The sequence below is a fragment of the Dichotomopilus funicola genome, assembly GCF_033296635.1.
Source record: "Dichotomopilus funicola strain CBS 141.50 unplaced genomic scaffold C8A04scaffold_2, whole genome shotgun sequence".
NCBI classification, from domain to species: Eukaryota; Fungi; Ascomycota; class Sordariomycetes; order Sordariales; family Chaetomiaceae; genus Dichotomopilus; species Dichotomopilus funicola.
This window is the reverse complement of record NW_026944023.1, coordinates 1030166-1049855: the sequence shown is the minus strand read 5'-3', so window position 1 is coordinate 1049855 and position 19690 is coordinate 1030166. Positions and strand designations below refer to the sequence as shown.

The window sequence follows — 19690 nt, the reverse complement described above, 5'->3', positions numbered from 1 at the left end:
GGTTCGTCGTCAAGGTATGTACATCAATCGAAGGCGGGTGTTTCGTACGGCGTCCTATTGTTACCTCGACAGGGACTTCCCGAAAGCGGCCGGTGATGCCTAGCTTTGAGCCCCCCAGAAGTTGGGGAATCAAACAGAATTATGGATTTCCACGAAAAGTCTGAGATGGGTGAAGAAAGTGTTGTGTTTCAGGGGTGGGCAGATAAAATCTTGGTGTCACCTGATGTTTATGGACAAGTTGATGCCAGACATTTGCTGAAGTCTCGGTCGAGAACGTGGGATGAGATGCAGCTTTCTCGAAGCGGGTCCCCCCACCCTAAGAAGCCAGCCATGGTGGACTTGCTCGGCAGCTGAGCAGACATGGATTCGAAGCGCTCATGATGAGGGCTTTGAGAACCACCCAATGAAATCATATAGCGACAGTCTGCTTTGCAACATTCCTGCGTTGGGCCAACGCCGACTTTTGACAACCAACACGTTCACGAGGGACATCCAGGTCGAAGAATTCTCGGCAACCATACACGAGAATAGGTAGGTAGTGGAGCCCACTTGGATCAGCGTTGCACAAGATGGGATGCCAGACCCCCAGTCCTAAGTTGTGCTGTCTCCACCGTGTCAGCCCCCAAGCTGAATGGTTCCAGCCATGTTAACAGCTGATTGTTTCGTGGCGGTACAAAGAGACGGATGACTTTCTTAGATAGGCAACATTACATAGTTCCCGTAAGACTCGTCCTCCAAGTGACCTACATGAATGTGATTTTCTTAAGGCCGTGTGGAATCCGTGCAACGTGTTTTGCGGAGTGAAGGGTGGCCATGATGCAGAAAAGATGGAATCGCGCTTGCCTCTCTGTTGCTTTTCTTGGGCCAGGAACGAATCCAGACCATCCACCATTAGCTAAGCGTTTTGGGGCGTACCTATCTGACAGTCGGGCCTGCATGGGTGCATGAGTGGGTAAAACAGCACAACAGCACTGTTCAGCCGAATTCGGCCTGCTGGCCGAATGTCATGCGTGGACAACCTCTTGTGAGCCAAGGCCGAGTTATTTGACCACTGGGTCGTACCGTCCGCACCGACAACATCTCCACAACCAGACACCTCATACTTGCTCTTTCGGGCCACAACGCTTCAGCCATTTTGACTGAGCGCGCCGCCTGTTCCTCGAGCTGCCTTTCGTTTCCACATGAAGCATCAGACCAGACCCGCTCTTTTTATTTTGGATCTCAACCCTTCTGGTTCTCGCTAGCCAGTCCATGCCACTTTTCCAGGGATCCCTTCTCACAATCCCGACCACTTGGTGACCCGGATTACCTAGACCAGACCCCCCCCTCCACGACCCGACAGCCGGCCCCCCAGCGACCCAACCCCAAGCCTGGAGCCCCGGCCCAAAGGGCATCCTGCTTTGAGGTCTCCCGTCTAGAAGACTTTAAGACCTCCGAGACCCGCCGGGTCCGTGGACCCCAACCTTCTCTCTCTTCTTTCGTCACTAGGTCACGTCGTGCCTTTCTTTCAACCCGATCACTGGACTGCATCCTACCTGCCCTGTTGTCCACACACCGCGCCGATCTGACAACTGGAACCGAAACGGACTGGAACCTCTGCCGCACATCTCCACCGCCTTCTCTTCGACGGCACACGGATAGAGATTCGTATTCGCAAATCGGCGCGAAAAGCAACTGACTACAAGCTAGCCCGTGTTTCTTCCCGATCGCGGTAACTTACTTGCGCACACCCGCAGACACACACACACACACACAAAACCCCGCCCACTCAAGGGATTCTGCGTTCTCTTCCACGTCCTCGGCGTTGCGCCGCAAGCCTCTGAGGAAAGGGTCGCCAAAATGAAACGCCAACCGGTCGAGTCGCTCGTTTACGAGTACATGTTTCCAAAGCCCCGACAGTCGGATCCACAAAACTTCCACGCCCTGCTTCAGCGATTTCTCATTCTTGAAGTTCGCCAAGAGACACATGCGTTTTACGGTCACCTCGACACACACGAAGCGAAATACCCCGGCTTCGACTACACGCATCGCATCCACCGCATTCGCCTGGGTAGATGGCCATGGCACCGTCGCCTCTTTCGGGCCTTTGACGGCCTCCGCCTAACAAACGCTGAGATCTCGGGGTTGACAAAGTGGGAAGGCACGAAGTGGGCCAAAGAGCGTTTCGAGCGAGACCAGGGCATTCAAATTCGGGATACTACGGCTGACGGGCTTCCAAACTACGCCGACCCCAACGATCCGTATTGCGCCCAGTCTCTGCGTGCTCAGTCTGAGGAGACAGAAGAACCGGTAGAAGCTGAAGAAGACGGTCTAGAAGAGAACGAAGTGGAGGAAGAGGAGGAAAGCGAGGACGAGTTGGAAAGTGTTGGTGTGGCTTTGAACGAGCGGCTTCGTCAACGCGTTGCGATGCGGACAGTATCAGGGGATAACTCGGTGCCCCTCGACGAGGAATGGGAGAACTGGCTAAAGCTTGCCATAGAATCCGGCGAGTTGCCTCGTGTGGCAGACCAAATTGCCAGGTTCCCGGGTCACCACACCACGCTCACTGCCGACGATATCTTCCCACCGCGCATGGTGGCTGCTGCGAGGGCGAACCGTTGGGACGAGATCCCCGATTTCTTACACGACATGATCCGGCAAGCCCTTAGATCCAGCCGAAGACCGGCCCAAACATCCACGACAGCCAGTGCTACTTCGCGCCCGTCAATCAGATACTCAAATGTTCTCAACACCTTTACAAGAGCAAACGTACACCCCGCCTACGGCGAGCCCCTACCTACCGCTAGCGGTACTACTCGCACTCCCAGCGCCAACATTAGCAGCAGCGCGAATAGTGGCAGCGCCACATCCAGCGGCCGGCATCGCCGACAAACAGCACCATCCGAGCCCCGGCCCCAGCAGACGGCTCAATCAAACGCGTGACCTGCTTCTTGGGGCAACTTGGAGGACGATTGAGTGCGGGCGATTGCAGACACGGGCGCTACAAAAGTTTTTTCTTTTTCTTATCACACCGTTGATTTTAATACTATTATGGACTGGATCCAATTCGCATTTTTGCGATGGCAGCGCCCCGTCCCTTCACCCGAGTTCCTCCTTCCTAGGAGGAAATGGGAGAAGACGGAGGCTAAGAGGCCTCAAGCCATGCATTTCGGCGCTGCATTTTACGTGGTATCTGATTGCGCCGGTTCCAGGGAATTGGTGAAAGGCGGGGGCTGGAAGCTATTTGGCATTTGGGAACCCCAACCTTCGCATATGGAGCGGGCGCACGCTTTTTGTGCTCTGCTCCCTTTTTATTCTTCTATGCTATGGATCTTTTTTTTATCCCGGGAAATGACAAGGGCACTGCGAATACCATGGGAACGGGGCTAAGAGGGCAGGTTTGGGAAATGGGAAAGTTAAACTTGGCCGGCACTTCGGCTTTGGGTTTGAGGATTCGGATTGCTTAACAGAACACAAGCAATTAAACAAAAATGTGAACAATTGACACATCTTCTCTTGATTAACCGCTTTTCCTTCTTTGTCATGCTTCTCTACTGCCCGTTTGGGATTTTCGGGTCTAAAGACGACCTTGTAATGGGGCCCTCAAATTGTGAGTAAAAATCTTGGAACTTCAGGATTTGATTGTTTCCCTAACCACCCCCCTCCCCCCTTTAAAGAGCGACGTTTAAACTCGGGGAACTTTCATTCATTCACTCCTCCCAAAAGTCAGATCCGAGACGGCGAGGTCCGAGTCCCGGGCATCCCGGGCATCAGCAACGCTACTCCGTCTTGAGGAACTAAGATTTATGTCATCCTCACAAAGAAAATAATAATCAAGAATCCTTTATCTTTTTTTTTCCTGCGCCACCTTACAGGCGCGGCAAGGCCCCCCAACCTACTTAGCCAAGTCCGCCTTGAAGTTTACTGGCCTGGGCGGGCGTCTGGCCTCAGAGAGAGCCTTGTCAAGTCTTCTTTTCACGGCATGTGTGGGCCGCGGACTACTCTCGACATTGTGGTTGGAATTAGGTTCTCTTTTAATTGGTGGCCTGGATGGGATTGAGGCCTTTGTGTGTGTCTACTTCTTGAGCAGTTGCGTATTAGTAAAAGGGCTGGTGGAAGGATGGTGAGGTTGGAGAGGGCTGGAAGGCCCCCCAGGACGAGGCATTTTACATCTGGTGGATCTGGCGTGGGCGTCTGAGACGCCTTCGAATCTATCAATTTTGTGACGGGATCCTAAAGACGGTTTTGAGGTATTGTAGACTAGGAGTCAACAACTCGGAGTCGATAATGGCGGCGGATCAGCCGGCAGGTTACTTCTCTACGTTCTCAATTCTCGATTCGAGCCGCGGCACGAATACCGATGACCACCAACACAACAAAGCGCAACGGCGGAACCGAAAAGTGTCTGTCTGTATACCATGCCATCGGCGGAAACTCAAGTGCGATAAGGGCCAGCCGTGCTCTCGTTGCTCTTTATCCGGATCTCCTGAGCAGTGTGTGTATCAGGAACAACCATCGACAGAACCTCGAGGAGATGTGGAGCGAAATTCGGGAAGCAATTATAGGCAGCATTTACGAACAAGATCCTCGAGCACGGCTACCCTAGTGAACGAGGGATCAGAACGGCGACTGCAGGGAGTGACACACTGGCGTACCATCGCTTCAGAAGTATGGATCTCGGAGAGGAAGAACAGTTGATCAATCACCTAGCTCCTATGATTGATGCTGTAAGATCTGGGAATCACATATCTACAGTGGCTAACAAGTGAATGTTTGACCAGTTTACCGAAGCCTGGCCCTACATATCTGGACGTGTCCCGGCGTGGGAGTCGACATATCGCCGAATACAAGGACATAAATACCTATTTGCCTCGCTTTCCGGCTTGAACTTCCCATTTGGGGGTTTATGTTCGTTCTTTCAGCATGGAGACGAAGTTATCCAATGCCTCCCAGCACGCCCGGCTGTGAATGTTCTCATCCAAAGCTATTTCCAAACACTCAATCCCATTTATCGCCTTCTCCACCACCAACAGTTCATGAAAGAGTTAGAAGAGTTCTGGAATAGCAACTCACAGTGCTCAGAAGAGTGGTTGGCCCAGCTCTTTCTGGTCTTGGCCTTGGGATGCGAAGCAACCCCTGAGCAGGCCTGGGATGTTGAAGGGCGACCTGACATGGGAGAAAGTTGGACTGAGCATTTTCTCGATGCCGCACAGTTCTTCTTTAGCAGATCGCCGTACCTATCAGCGCCCACGCTGGTATCGATGCGGGTCCTTTGTCTCGTCATCATTGCCCGCATGCTGGATCTCAAAGGAGCCGAGACCTCGCAGCTGCCGGTTCTTATGGGGTTTCTGAGCCGGAGTGCTGTGGCTATTCACCTCCACATGAGCCCAAGTATACACTCGACGCTTACACCGTTCGAGATCGAAGCGAGGAATCGAGTGTGGGTTACGATTCAACTGCTCGGTGTGCAGGTTGCCATGCGAACCGGCACCCTGTGCGATCGCGAGGACCAAGACGCAATTGTACCCCTGAATATCAACGACAGCCAGATCCGATACGTCAACCACGGGTGGTCTCTAGCCCAGCAAGAAGCTGGCACGGGCGAAACAACGGATGGTACCTTTCAGCTCAAGTTATGCGAGGTGCTCCCCACCGTGGCCGAGATCATCAATATAGTCAACTCCCCAACCAAGCCGCCGCCAATATGGGATATGATCCGATCGTTCGACAGTCGGCTCGGCCAACACCTACAGGATATCGAGCTTGTTCTGCCGTTAGCGTATCGGGCATCGGGCCAGGCACCATCTAAAACGAGGAAGATGCAACGCGACTTTCTTCGAACTCTTGTTCACCGCACGACTCTAGCCTTACATCACCACGCTATTGCCCTGTCTTTAGGTTCTCCACAACTAATAGCTTCTATACCGGTCCTGGATAAAAGCATCACAAATATTCTGAGCATCCAAAGGGACTGGTATAGCGAGTTCGACTCATCGCGACTGGTTGGCTGGCTGCTAGACATAACCGGGGACTCATTAATCGCTGCGTTTCTCTACCATCTCAACTTAGTCCGCAAACAACAGGAATCTACCCCAACACCGTCGTTCCACGAAAGGTCTATAAACCCGTCCCAGAATCCCACTATCCACGGAACCATCGAAATATTCCAGTCTCGCGCCGGAAACTCCGCGGCACACTACGAGGATTTCGTGACCGTTTCTATCGCTGCGGGGTGTCTGGAGGCGCTTACGGTGGGTGCTACTGGTGAGCAGTTCCTTGCTGTGTTGGAACGGGTCGCCGAGAAGGTCGAGGGGGTTGTACTTGGGAGTGGAGAAGGGCGTGACGGTGACGGTGATGAGGAAGGGGACGAGTATGCGATTAGTGGAGGAGGCTGAGAGCTTGTGTTGCTTTAGAGACTGCTGCTGTTGGTGGCCGACGGAGTGGATAAGTCGATCGAGGCGCGCCCTCTGAAAAAATGGAGCGAGGGGTCGGATAACTAATAAGTCATCAATCCGAAGGATAGGGAACAATACCTCGTACTCATGACCAAACTCGCGTCTAATTTAGTAATGTACACATGTACAGCCTTGACATGAGGGTAGATGGAAAAGAAAATCTCTATGCCGTGGTTGCCGACGTGTACGCAATAATACACCATGCCTGCCCAGTTGCACGGCGGTCCTCCCATGCTGCAATCCCCAATTGTGGAGGACCTGCCGCCCGATTTTGCCAACTCAGCGCATGTAACCTTCACCCCGTATCCTTCTATCATGTCTGGACATGGTTTCGTTGGCCATGCCCTTCCCACCACGTCCCGTTGCCTCTGCTTCCTACTTCGGCGACTCTGCTGGTTTTCGTTCAGTCGTCTTACCCTCGTTCCAACGCTAGATTAATCAGCCCCTCCCCCGGAGTGCTTCGCGGCTGAGATTTATTTTTGGTTCAAAAATCCTTCAAGAAGGGCCTCAAGGTCGAGGTTCGGTGAGTTGAGGTCTTGGTTCACTATGGCGAGTGGCGTTAGCGAGGTGAGCTCGGCCGCTGAGGAGATGAGAAAGAGGGGAAAACCCACGCCCAGAAGAGCTGCCGCTGGCGGAAGCTGCGGGCTGCTTTGACCTGGCATATGCCTCCTTGGCCTTGTTTATCAACTGTTGCTTGTGCTCATAGTCCCGCTGCGCCGCGGCTGCCTTTTGCGTAGAGGTGATGGTCCGTTGGTGATAGAAGCCGTAGACAACTCCCAGGCCGAGAACGGAATACCGTAGAATCTGCGCGAGCGCAAAGTCAGTCTGCGCTGCTTCATGAAATGCTGTAGCCGAGGTCGAGGCCTCGGGCGATTTGTCCCGCAACCCAATGCCCACCCAACCTTGCCCCAAGCCTGAAACCCCCACGATATCGATTCCAAGCTCTTAATACCGGAGGAGGTGCAAGCCGTATGCAGGCGTATACCATCCAAATAAAAACCGGGGCTTGAGGTGAGGCCGGATAGCGGAATAGGCTCGGCATGGGCTACGGTGGTGCTAGAGGCGTCGTCGCGGCACTTACGTTGACGGGTGTGGCCGACATTGCGACTGATCGGAACTGGATCCCGCGGCTGCTTGCGCTTCGGAGTTCGGGAGATGGGCTCGTCGGATGCAGGAGCCGTCAATTGAGGGTTCAATTGCGTCCCGTGGCTTGTCGTCGTCAATGGATCGGGTCCGGCTCGGTTAGTGGGTTGCGAGTTGCAAGTTTTGGGAGCTCGGAAATTCTCGCGGCCTGGACCCACTTGCAGTTGCTCCCGCACGGCTGAGTGCGTTTTCACTGCTCTGACACCTTCATACCTTGCCCCTGTTACGGTTCCGGGGAGCACGCGCCAAGGCGAGCTTTGTTTCGTTAGCTGATAATTACAATACATCCCCATGGTACCGACTTGAAATTACAGCGATCAATTACACTAGGTAAGTCGTCTCGTAGTGTAGTTACCCCTGTCGGTGATGGGCGCGACGCGCAAAGGCAAAAGTCAGAGTTCAATCCGCTCGATCCTCTTCTCGTCTTTGACCATTCCCGAGCGTATTGTACCATCGCATTCTACACATGGCGTATTAACGACCGGAGTCCCCTCTACCCATCGGTCAGCGCCACGCACCTCTGCCATCTAACCATCGCGGACAACCCCCCGAAACTGCGACTCTTGAACCTGCAGCCCCTGTTCCTACGATCCCCGCAACAAACCAACGATTTGCAGCCTCGGATGGGTGTGGGGAACAACAGGAAACATGCAACACCGCCGGGATGAAATTATCGCGAAAAGGGCGAAGCTTGCGGAGCTGAAGCGCCAAAGGGAGCTCAGGCAAAGCCAGGCGAGTCGCTCCAGCATCAGCTCAAGCGAGGTTGGTTACCCCCTCGATCAAAACCCTCAGTTTGGCCCCGCACTAACGACCGACTAACTAGGTTGCGTCGCCAGCGCCGGGCCGGATAGAAAGTCGACGGGACATAGAATCTCTCATCGACAGCCTGGTCCGCGACAGACCCCTTTCCGTCTCGACTGGCGTCCAATCCCCTGGGCGCTTCGGCAGTAGACCAAACAGCGTCCTCAGCGCCGGAGAGGCCAGCGAGAACATTTCCGAATTTGCTTCCCCGGCGAACGGCCAGGCAGTCACTTCACAGCCGCAAGTACTCTCTACGGTGCCGGCCAAGACCGCCTACGAATGCCCACCATCGCCAATCAAGGAGGTCTACTCCTACAGTAAGGGGGTTCAAACATCCGACGACTGGACAACCCCAAGAAAGTCGCGCGCGTATTCGGAGTCGGATACCGAAGAGCAGACTGTTACAGCGTCGCCAAGCAAACGCCTCAGCCGGAGGGAAAGGGATCGGGAGGAGGAGCTGCGGGAGAATCTGAGGAAGGAAATCGAGGAAGAACTTCGGGCGGCAAAGGAGCTTGTGACGGATGGCGTCCTCAAGCCATCGGCTGCGGCCAACTTCCCGGCCCGGGCCCTCACCAATGACGAGTTGAATGCGGTCACACAATCGGATGACTTTATGGATTTTATCGACAGGTCCACCAAGGTGATCGAAAAGGCACTGGACCAAGAATACGACATTCTCACGGACTACACCCTTCAGGTACACGACGTGGACGACAACGACGAACAGGGTGGCAATGTTGGAGGAAAGGGCCGACGGAAGATTAAGGAGATTGCCCAATTCTACGACGAGCGGTGGTCCAAGAAGCGAATGGTTAGCTCCATCGATTTCTCGCCCAAGTTCCCCGAACTCCTGCTCGCATCGTACACAAAGAACCCGACCGCGCCTCACGACCCAGACGGCATCGTTCAGGTCTGGAACCTTCACCTCCACGACCGACCTGAATTCGTATTCCATGCCCAATCCGACATCCTCACTGCCAAATTCTCACCATTCCACCCGAACCTCATCATCGGCGGTGCATACAGCGGGCAGGTCCTTCTCTGGGACACCCGCGCCCGTTCTGCTCCCGTCCAAAAGACCCCTCTTACCGGCTCCGGCCACACGCATCCGGTCTACTGTGTTGACATCGTCGGCACACAAAACGCCAACAACATCATCTCGTCCTCCACTGATGGCGCCGTGTGTGGCTGGAGCGTTGACATGTTGGCCCAGCCTCAGGAAGCCATGGCCCTCTCTACCCCGCTCCCTTCCAAGACCGAGGAGATCGCACCCACGTGTATGGCCTTCCCCCAAGCCGACCCCACATTCTTCCTCGTCGGCTCCGAAGATGGCACCATCTATCCCTGCCACAGGTACGACCGCGCCGGCGCCAAAGCCGGCGTCGACGCCCGCGTCAGCTACAAAGGCCACGCGGCCCCCGTCATGTCCGTCTCCTTCCACCCTGCTCGCGGGCCGGTCGATCTCGGCGACCTGGTCCTCTCTGCCAGTCTGGACTGGAGCGTCAAGCTTTGGAAAGTGCGTGCGCCCGCCGCCACGTCTGCCGTCAGTGGCGCTGCAGCGGCCGCTGGGCTGGCCGCGGGTCTCACGGGCACGGGTCTGCTCGAGACCGCTGTCGCGCCGCTGCTGGAGTTTGTGCGCGAAGACGTCGTCTACGACGCCGCTTGGTCGCCGGTCAAGCCGGGCGTGTTTGGCCTGGTCGATGGTGCCGGTTGGTTGGAGCTGTGGGACATTACCGCTGAGACGGAGGAGCCGGTGTCGCGCATCTCGCCTAGCCCGAGGAAGGATGGGCGCACGATGCTGAGCAAGAGTTTGAACAAGCTGGCGTGGGAGCCGAGCGAGGGTAAGAGGCTGGCTACGGGCGGTATTGACGGGGCTGTCACGGTGTTTGAGGTTGGGCCGGATCTGGGCGGCAAGGAAGGGTTGAAGAATGAGGAGTGGTCGAGCGTGAAGAAGCTGGTGAATAAGTTGGAGGCTGTGGGCGTCCCCGAGGGTGGCGCCGCTGCGTGAGGGTAAGGGGAGTGAATGATGAGAGATCTCTTGTAACGGGGTGTAATAATGGATATGATGAGGACGGTTGCTTGTTGGTTAAATCCAGGGGCTACCTTGTAGTTGTGCCTTGGAGATGCATGTGAAACCCTAACCCTTGAGACTGAACCCATTTCCTGATTATGTAATCTGACCACGGTCTTAAATTCCCTGAACCACAAAGCCTTGCAATTTTTCCGCCGATTTCTCTCTTCAAGCTCCAACTTCTGAACAGGGTCGCATAACGTTGATTGTTCAACAACGCCGACAGGAGGACCGGTTTCATGAGTAAGTGATATTTTAATTTCTCAATCTGCACTTTTGGCTTATGATGAATGATTCTTCCATGAATTCTGCAATACTTAAGCGCCTCTCTCGGGGGGTTCACTGTGGACCAAAATCACATTCACTTTTTCCTGATGGTCGAAGTTTCCAGGCGCTGCTTTAATCACCTCATATTTGCGGGAGGAGATGGAAGACTAATAAGCAACTCACAGACGTATAATTCCCTGACCCCCTACTTTTTCCAAGGCAGCGGGTACGCGTACCTTTTCCCCCTTGCCGTGAGATATTATCGATCGCAGACATCGCACTGCCGGCGAGCTTAAGGTGGTCGGAGGGGCCTTTGTGTTGAAGCGCGGGAACCTCACACAGAGGACCACAGGCAGGCTCCCGTGAGTTTTAATTGTTGCGCAAGACCTCTAGAAGCGGGAGAGGGGAAAGGGCGAGTGAGTGAAGTGGAATTACCTAGGTGAGTGATGACGAGAGAGCGAGGGATGGAGAGTAACCTACGTACCCCGGCCATTGTTTTCTGTGCTCATAATTACACCGTTTCGGTTCAATGCTTTTGACCCCATGCGATACGTTGCTTTGATCCACCACGCGAGCACCAGTGACGAGAAGCTCCCTTTGGCGATTTGCTATTTCTCACGCAAACTGTAAATAGGCGATGGTACTTCATCGATTGTGATCTCGAGTCCTCTGTGCTACCGGCACACTGTTGGTGCCGTATCACTCTAGCGGCCAACAATGAAATGTCAACTGTATCTGATGACGGTTAGATGACAAGAATGGGGATATATTGTACTTATGCCAACGTTAACACGACTTCGCCAACTACGAGTACTGTTCATCATCACCTCAGCTGCCTTACTAGTAGCCTTTTGGGGATCTGGATGGGACATCAAGGTTGTTGCTGGCTTCGCTCATACTGTGTGTAAAGACAGTGTGTCTGATTTTATTGTACGGCCTAGACCTCAGGGACCCCTGAACGGCAGCTAGCCTGCCGGGGGACAGGGGTTTGAATGCCAAGCGCGTCGAGGGCGACTCAGGAACAAAACTTCCAGAAAAAAAGATTTGGCTACACATTGATGATTACTGTTCAGCCTCGCTGGTTGAAGATGGTCAACCACGGTCAAACCCCATAACCGTGCGCGGCCTATGTGGCCGACGACGTCCTAATAATCAGCGTTTTCATTGGTGACGGAGCTCATTATATCTGCTTAATTGTTTTGACGTTTTCTATTGTGGATTTGCTTGAGCGGCCGAAAACCTGGATTCTGCTTTCCCCCTTCTCACTTACCCCCCTTCTATTGCTGCACTTTCTATTGTTTCCTGATTCATCCCAACATGGCTCAGAACAGTAGGAGTGTTCATACCAGCGCCGTCGGTCCTGCACGGCCGGCGGCTGCGAAGTTCAAAAAGCAGGCGGTACTTTCCTCCTCATCTTTTCCTTCCCAATCTATCCTCGAATTGCGTCGACGGGCTTTTCGAACTTCAACTTCCTCAGAGAAAGATCAAAATCTTTACAATCTGAACAGATTCCCTAATAATTACTCACGATCACGATATTTCTTACATCGTCGCCACGACTCTCTCACATCCCTCTCCCTTTATCACCCAAGCAAACCACCAAGCTACGCCAAGGTCAAAAGGTTTCGCCAACTCCAGCAAGACCGACAGCGTGCCCTTGCCCTTTTTTACCTTCGGCGACTACTGTGGAGGTGGTCGCGGAAACCTACTTTCGACATGGAGTTCATCGCCCACCTGCGACGTTTGCAGGCCGAGGAGTCAGATTCCGATGAGGAATCTGGTAGGATTCTCACCTCCTCTACCTTCCCGTCCGTCCGCCGCCGGTGTCCGGCTTCCAAGCCGGCTCCTATTGCTACCGTCACCATCACCAGCGAGACATGTGGGACCAAGGCTCCCACGATTAAGCCTTCCTCCCCCACTGCCGACGACAAACCCACGCCAGTGACCAATGGCACCAATGGCCTTAAGAAGAGAGCCCGGGACGACGATCCTGATACCGGGAGCCCCGAACGGGCGGCCAAAAAAGTCAAATCCTCAGCCATCCCAGGGCCGATGAAAGGAGGCACCTCCGCATCATCGTCGGCCCCAGTCCTGTCCGCACCCATCAAACACAGCAAGCCCATCGAGCAGATGGAATACTTTGAGCGTCGAGTGCACGACATGTTGACCAACCCGCTCGACTTTGATGACTGTGTCTACGACAGCACCAAACCCCCGTCTCGCAACACGGTGCGGAGCTTTGCCCGTTACCGTCGGCTCCAGTCGAAGTCCCCGCTCCCGTTGGTCATGTCTGGCGCGCTGGGCCCGACCCCCTTGGCGAAGCCAGCCCCCGCCGCTCCCATTACTAAGTCGAAGGGGTCGCCTGGAAGCACATTGGCCAAGAAGGCGCAGAGGAAGGCGCACAATCAGAAGGTCCAGAAGAGGGTGGAGGATATTAGGGCAATGGAAAAGGTCAAGGCCAACGGCACTCCAAAAGCCTATACCAATGGCAATACTGACGGCAAACTCACCGATAATGCCGTTCAGGATAATGGGAATGGACTTGGCAGAAAGGCAAAGAGTTCGGGTCACTCGATGGCGCACAAAAAAGGGAAGATGGCAGACGTGGACGGGGCCCAGAGCAAGTCATCGGGCGTGAAAAAGCGCAAGGAGAAACGGTGGTTGACCAACTCCCGGGGAGCGGGTGGTTATGGTGGTAGCCGTCCGTCGAACAGCACGAAGAAAGTGAACAAGAGGGTTTGATCCCATCTCCTTTTATCCTCTCGCCTCCCACAGGAAACATTGTGCCGTGTGACAAGCTGAGGGGTTCCGGCTATGACGCTGTTGGGACGGTTTTAAAGGAGGCCACCAGGGACCTAGGAATCGGACACTACGGTGCCTCGATACCCCTATACTGTCTGTACCCCCGTGGTGGGATTCCCCTAAGGTTGTAAACAAGGAGGGTTAGGGTTGATAACCGTTCACGCCGTTGAGCCGTTTTGGCTGTGGAAAACCACAGGCGAAGAGCGGGGCCGAGACAAGGGGCATGCAGGGGAAACTGGGGTCGCTCCCCACTCTGTGGACCTCGGCATCGGGGTCGGATGCTCCCCAAAAGCGTCGAATTCCGGGGGTAGGAACAATGAGGCGAACTGTACAGGACATGTATATAACTAATCATGCCACGACCCGGAAAGAGTGACTTTCATTTTTTCTCTCTTGCCTAAGTGTTGGTCGCATCGTCGATTAAAGCAACTTTGTCTTCCCACCACCACACTAAACGTCCGTAAACTCGCATCAAAATGTCCGGTCCCGGTGTTGGTTTCCAGTATCCTCCGCAAGAGGTCAGCTGGACGAAACGCGATGCGCTGCTCTTTGCCAACTCAATTGGCGCGACCGCCGACGAGCTTCACTTTCTCTATGTATGTTTTCCGTCGTCTTACGCAAATACTTAGTGGAGCATGTTTGATCCCAGATTCTAACCGTATATTAGGAGCTTGCACCCAACTTTTCCGTCTTTCCCACCTACCCAATTATTCTCAGTAAGGAAACCCACACTTGCCACATGGAGCTCGCGTGATCATCAACAAACCTACCTATGCTAACACCTCTGATGATAGGCTTCAAGGGCACCAACCAGGAAGTAATCGACTTCTACGCAGCCCAAAAGGCGACTCCCATCCGCGGCGTGCCCGAGCTCGACCCCACCCGGGTCGTCGACGGCCAGCGACTGATCCAGTCCTTCAAGCCCCTCCCCACGTCCTCTGCCGGGCGCAAGTTCGAGGTGCGCAGCACGGTGCAAGGCGTGTACGACAAAGGCCGCCCGGGCACCGTGGTGGAGACCCAGACCGACCTGGTCGAGGTGTCCACGGGTGAGGTCTTCAGCCGGGTCAGCTCGTCGTCCTTCTTCGTTGGCCAGGGCAACTGGGGCGGTCCCAAAGGCCCCGCGACCGTGAGCTACCCGCCGCCGAAGGACCGGAAGCCCGACGCCGTGTTTGAGACGCAGACCAGCCGGGAGACGGCGCTGTTGTACCGGCTTAATGGAGACTATAACCCGCTGCATGCGGACCCGGTGCCGGGGCAGAAGATGGGGTTTGGCGGGGTGATTATTCATGGGCTGTACTCGTGGAACTGGGCGGCGCATGGGCTGTTGCAGCATTTGGGGGGCAGTGACCCGGCCAATATGCGCGAGTACCAGGCGCGGTTTGCGAGCCCGGTGCGGCCGGGGGATAAGCTGGTTGGGTCGGCGTGGCGGACGGGAGAGAAGCAGGGGGAGTGGGAAGAGGTGCGGTTTGAGGTTCGCGTGGAGGGCGGTAAGGTGTGCTTGAGCAATGGGCGCGCGCTGATCAAGTGCGTTGCACCGGCTAAGGGGAAGTTGTAAATTACGAAGAGCGGTTGTTCATGGGGTTGTACAGATTTTTGTTGAAATTTTGATGTATCTTTTCCCTTTAACGTTGAGGGGTGTTGTGTTGTTTGGTTGTAGGTATTGAGTTCCGCCCCGCCTGCTGCCGCAATTGGACTGCAGCGCTCTGAGTGGAATATCACTTAAGCAGTTCTGCTGCCTGAACTTCTCCCTCTTCAACCACACACTCAAAAAGCCCGATAAAAATGTTATTTTAACTCACCTTGCAACCCGATACCTGCCTCTCTATTTTAGGGTCTAAAAAAGAATGACCGCTCCCGCGCAGATAGGGGAGCGCCGCTCGTACGACGGCGCGCTCTGCACTGTGAGATACGTGGGCGAGGTCGCGGGCACAACGGGTTCATGGCTGGGCGTCGAATGGGATGACCCCTCGCGGGGTAAACATGGCGGCCAGCATAAGGGGGTTCGGTATTTTTCGTGTAGGTATTTTCACTAGTTTCTTCAACTTTATATTCGGGTCTCTTGAAAATTATGAAAAAAAAAGAGAAACAAGAGAGCAAATGAAGAAACGGCATAGATCATAAATCTGACCGACTGACTGACACCTTTCCAGGCATCTCCAAATCCCCCACAGCAGCATCTTTTGTCCGCCCCACCCGATCACCAGATGCCCCCCAGAGCTTCCTCTCGGCGCTAAACCTCAAGTATGCCGGTGATCCGGAGCATGATAAGAAGAATCCGCCCCGGCAGATCAAGTTCTCGGGGAAAATTGCTGAGGAGGTCGGGTTCGAGAAGATCCGCCTGCAGCAGGCTCGTTTGGATGAGCTGCAGTTTGTGATACTTGATGGCGCGCAGCTGGCTGTGGCGACGGACGGTTCTGGGGAAGAGGGAGAAGGTCTGTCGATTGGGAGGGTTTGTCCTAAGGTGTTGGAGTTGGACTTGAGTCGGAACTTGTTTGAGGGCTTTGGGCCTGTGGTGAGGATTTGCTCGGAGCTGAGGCTGCTGCGGAGTTTGAGGGTTAAGTGCGTTTTTTTCTTTCCTGAGCCTGGCTGAGATTCCCTTTTTTGATGTTTTGATATTCTCTAGGGAAAAGCGTGCTAATGTGAATGAATATAGTGGGAATCGATTCAAGAATGTGCTCAACGACGAGGTGCTGGCTTCAGCCGGCGATGCGTTTGCGGGTGTGAAGGAGCTTGCCCTCGAGGATACCCTCCTATCCTGGGAGGAGATATGTCACATCGCATCCAAGTTCCCGTCACTCACCACGCTCCATGCCGGGTCCAACCAACTGGAGACCCTGGTGCCAATACCAGCTGATGCTCCGTTTACTGCTACGCTCACATCTCTGCATCTCGAATTCAACGACTTCACTTCCCTCTCCGATCTCGCCCCGCTTGCCTCGATCTCGACCCTTCGCAACTTGCTCCTGAAGGGCAACCGTGTTGTTACGATCAATGCTGCACCGTCCACCGAGCCGCCAGTTTTTGGTGATAGCCTGCACTATGTCGATCTCTCTTACAACTCCATCGCCACTTGGCCCTTCGTCGATACCCTCCCAGCCACCTTCCCCGCGTTGACCTCTCTGCGCCTAACCCACAACCCGTTGTACGCCAACCCGGATCTCGACGAGTTCACCCCGGCCATTACCACAACCACAACCACGGAAGATACCAACGGAGCGCAAGACGGACAAGAACAAGACTCCTTCCCCCGAACCCAGCGCATCACATCCGCCAGCAACACCACCACGGCTAAAAAATCCGAAGAAGCCTACATGCTAACCCTCGCCCGTCTCCCATCCCTCCGCGTCCTCAACTTTAGCACCGTGACCGCCGCCGACCGCGCCGACGCCGAAATGTTCTACCTCTCGCGGATCGCTCGGCAGCTGGCTGCTGTTCCTGCCGACCCGGCCGCCGAGGCGGACGTGCTGCGCCAGCACCGGCGCTGGGGGGAATTGTGTGAGATTTATGGGGAGCCGGTGGTTGTGAGGAAGAGTGGGGAGGTGGATGCGGGGTTTTTGGAGGCGAGGTTGATTCGGGCGGAGTTTACTAGTTATGATTTGGATGATGGTTTGGGTGATGAGAGCGGGGATGGGGAAAGGGAGAAGAAAACGGTGGTGATTCAAGTACCAATGTCGTTTGATATCTATGCGGTCAAGGGGATTGTGGGGCGGGCATTTGGGCTGAAGCCGTTGGGGTTGAGGCTGGTGTGGGAGACGGGAGAGTGGGATCCTGTGGGTGGGTTTGATGAAGGGGATGGGGAAAGTGAGGAGGAGGAAGAGGAAGAGGAAGAGGAAGAGGAAGAGGAAGCACCGGTGGTAGGGTGGAAACAAGGAGAGGGGGGGGTCGAAGCGGCAAACGGGGGAGCAGGGAGCGCTGGGAGAAAAGCCGGGAGATGGGTCAAGCGTGAGGTTGAGTTGAGGGACGGGCCGCGGCAGTTTGGATATTGTGTTGATGGTTTGGAGGCGAAGATCAGGGTGGAGAGAAGGTAAGCTGCGAATGCACCAAGCCTACATAGTAATGTTCAGGGAGTTGTTATAGTGTTTGGCGTCGAGGTGCTTGTTCGGGTAGTCACCTCGATTGTCCCCGTTTGAGCTGAGCAAAGCTGTTTGTAGGTAGAAACCACAAACTCAGCAACAATGATTGTTGCTCTCGGCGACACACGGCCTACATCAACTCTGGACTTTTAAGCAGGATCCCACTCCGTACATGTTCTTTCTTTATCGTTGTTGTCGTCACAGAACATACACCTCAACGGACCTCAACGGACCTCAACGGACCTCAACGCTAAAACACACCCACCACCCACCATGGACCCCCAACCTTTCCACTTTGTCATCAGGCCAGACACAAAACGTACCGCCCCAGATGGCCGGGTTTACACCGGCCCCGGCCCCATTGTGCCCCTCATCGCCGTCGACGAGCTCCCGGAATGGCTCGATGTCGCCGGCCTCCCCCGGGAGCTCTCGGTCGAACAAACGCAGGGACTCTACAACCTAGGCGTCGTCAACCGAAGTAAGAGACCCTACGCCGTCAAGATCATCCACCATGCCACTCCAGTCGCGCGCCAGCAACTCGCTGCGTCGAGGAACGAGGGGTTGTACAGCAAAGGGGGGAATGCTGTTGTTGTTGGTTCCGACTTTCGCCAACCATCTCCTCGCATCGTGGAGTCTACAACCACAGCGGAGAGAGGGGCAACCGGCCTCGAAACGAGTGACCCAGACACAGGAGAGGGGCATTCTCAAACTTCTGTGACGGAATGTCGGGTGAGTCACCGTGTCGGATCGCCCCGTCACACAGCCGGGTCAGAAGGCATCACCAGATCCATCCACAAGCCCCAGCGAAACCAGCCCGCTTCCTCTCCCAACTCGACACCCAGCTCACCCAACGCCGTCCCTACCAACAACCTCCCTTCGCCTACCACATCCACCATAGCCACCACCGACACCACCAGCACAACCGCAACAGAATACTGTCGCCACTGGTGCCACCACGGCACCTGCAAATGGGGCGTCAACTGCCGCTACCTACACACCATGCCCAATACCACAGCCGCCTTAGCCCCCATCGGTCTCGCTGACCTGCCGGCCTGGTGGCTTGCTGCGTCGGGTACAGGGGCGAATATGGCTGCGGGCGGTTCTCAGTATGCGGGTGTTTGCTATGGGCAGAGTGCCGGTGCCGGTGGTGGTGTTGGTAGTCAGCTGCTTGAGCCGGGACAAGCGCAGGCGCCCAGTCACGCTTCGACTCCCATCCAGAGCCCGGGTCAGACCACGGGCATCCAGAACGGTGACAGCACGGTTATCACTCCTCGAGGAATAGAGCCGGTCACCATAAACACCACAAACACCAACACGAACCCCGAAACCAGTATCCCCAACAACCCTAACACCATTCACCCACCACCACCAACCTCTACTCACCTCAATACCCCCGTCATTTCCCAAACCCTCCTCGGCCAACAACAGCACACCCCTCCCCCTCCACCACCTACCCCCTCCCATGGTATCGCCAGCGGCGGCACGCCCACGGGACCACCCAGCCGCAGCAAGCGGGCTATGAAAGCCCAGCTGCGAGAGGCTGTGGGGTTGCTCCGGGAGTTGGGGCTCAATGTACATGTGTATGGGCACGGGCACGGGCATGGGCAGAACAGACACGGGAACGGAAATGGGAATGGTAATGGAAACGGGAACGGAAATGGGAATAAGAATGGGAATGGAGGTGGTCGGTCGTTGAAGAAGAGGGCAGTGAATCCGCTGGATAAGGGGCCTGGGGTGACGGCGACGAGGACGGTGGTGGGGGACGTTAGAGGTTCTGGTCCTGTTGATGGTATGGTTGCAGCTGCTGTTGCTCCACTCACTGGTACGGGTGGCCAGACCCAGGCTGGGGTTGTTGCGCAGCCTGAACTTAACCATGAGAAGAAGCCTGCGGAAGGTCATGAACCCCAGCGAGGGGTGGAAGCCGTCGTCCAGGTTGAGAAGCTGGTCGATGTTTAGTGGCTGGGCTTGTATTGTATTGGGGAGAGTAAACTGAGGTCAGAGGCACCGATGTACTTGGAAAATCAGAGTGTATTGTGAAATAAACAATGTTGTTGTTTTCATATCGCTCGTTGTGGTCTCAATCTGATGTCATATGCTCA

General features: G+C 55.0%; 7 protein-coding genes across 7 annotated transcripts; 6 read left to right on the top strand and 1 right to left on the bottom strand.

Annotated features, from left to right (window-relative positions):
• Nucleotides 1-1839: 1839 nt before the first annotated feature.
• Nucleotides 1840-2922, top strand: C8A04DRAFT_24451 (uncharacterized protein; the record flags this gene model as incomplete). The annotated part of the gene is made up of 1 exon (XM_062779154.1): nt 1840-2922. The coding sequence occupies one exon, from the start codon at nt 1840-1842 to the stop codon at nt 2920-2922; it is 1083 nt and encodes a 360-aa protein (XP_062641260.1).
• A 1344-nt stretch (nt 2923-4266) lies between these two features.
• C8A04DRAFT_33972 (oleate activated transcription factor 3) lies at nt 4267-6374 on the top strand (the record flags this gene model as incomplete). Its single annotated transcript, XM_062782673.1, has 4 exons — nt 4267-4647; nt 4761-5068; nt 5162-5417; nt 5451-6374. 4 exons carry the CDS (start codon nt 4267-4269, stop codon nt 6372-6374), a joined length of 1869 nt encoding a protein of 622 aa, XP_062641259.1.
• Nucleotides 6375-6907: 533 nt separating this feature from the next.
• On the bottom strand, nt 6908-7536 carry C8A04DRAFT_24449 (ATP synthase E chain-domain-containing protein; the record flags this gene model as incomplete). The annotated part of the gene is made up of 3 exons (XM_062779153.1): nt 6908-6978; nt 7046-7238; nt 7516-7536. 3 exons carry the CDS (start codon nt 7534-7536, stop codon nt 6908-6910), a joined length of 285 nt encoding a protein of 94 aa, XP_062641258.1.
• Nucleotides 7537-8225: 689 nt separating this feature from the next.
• C8A04DRAFT_33971 (cytoplasmic dynein 1 intermediate chain 2) lies at nt 8226-10386 on the top strand (the record flags this gene model as incomplete). Its single annotated transcript, XM_062782672.1, has 2 exons — nt 8226-8339; nt 8401-10386. The coding sequence occupies 2 exons, from the start codon at nt 8226-8228 to the stop codon at nt 10384-10386; spliced, it is 2100 nt and encodes a 699-aa protein (XP_062641257.1).
• A 2046-nt stretch (nt 10387-12432) lies between these two features.
• On the top strand, nt 12433-13458 carry C8A04DRAFT_24447 (uncharacterized protein; the record flags this gene model as incomplete). The annotated part of the gene is made up of 1 exon (XM_062779152.1): nt 12433-13458. One exon carries the CDS (start codon nt 12433-12435, stop codon nt 13456-13458), a length of 1026 nt encoding a protein of 341 aa, XP_062641256.1.
• Nucleotides 13459-13994: 536 nt separating this feature from the next.
• C8A04DRAFT_33970 (HotDog domain-containing protein) lies at nt 13995-17546 on the top strand (the record flags this gene model as incomplete). Its single annotated transcript, XM_062782671.1, has 7 exons — nt 13995-14114; nt 14186-14234; nt 14313-14644; nt 14711-15069; nt 15362-15453; nt 15669-16077; nt 16172-17546. 7 exons carry the CDS (start codon nt 13995-13997, stop codon nt 17544-17546), a joined length of 2736 nt encoding a protein of 911 aa, XP_062641255.1.
• Nucleotides 17547-17864: 318 nt separating this feature from the next.
• C8A04DRAFT_24444 (uncharacterized protein) lies at nt 17865-19547 on the top strand (the record flags this gene model as incomplete). The annotated part of the gene is made up of 1 exon (XM_062779151.1): nt 17865-19547. One exon carries the CDS (start codon nt 17865-17867, stop codon nt 19545-19547), a length of 1683 nt encoding a protein of 560 aa, XP_062641254.1.
• Nucleotides 19548-19690: the final 143 nt, after the last annotated feature.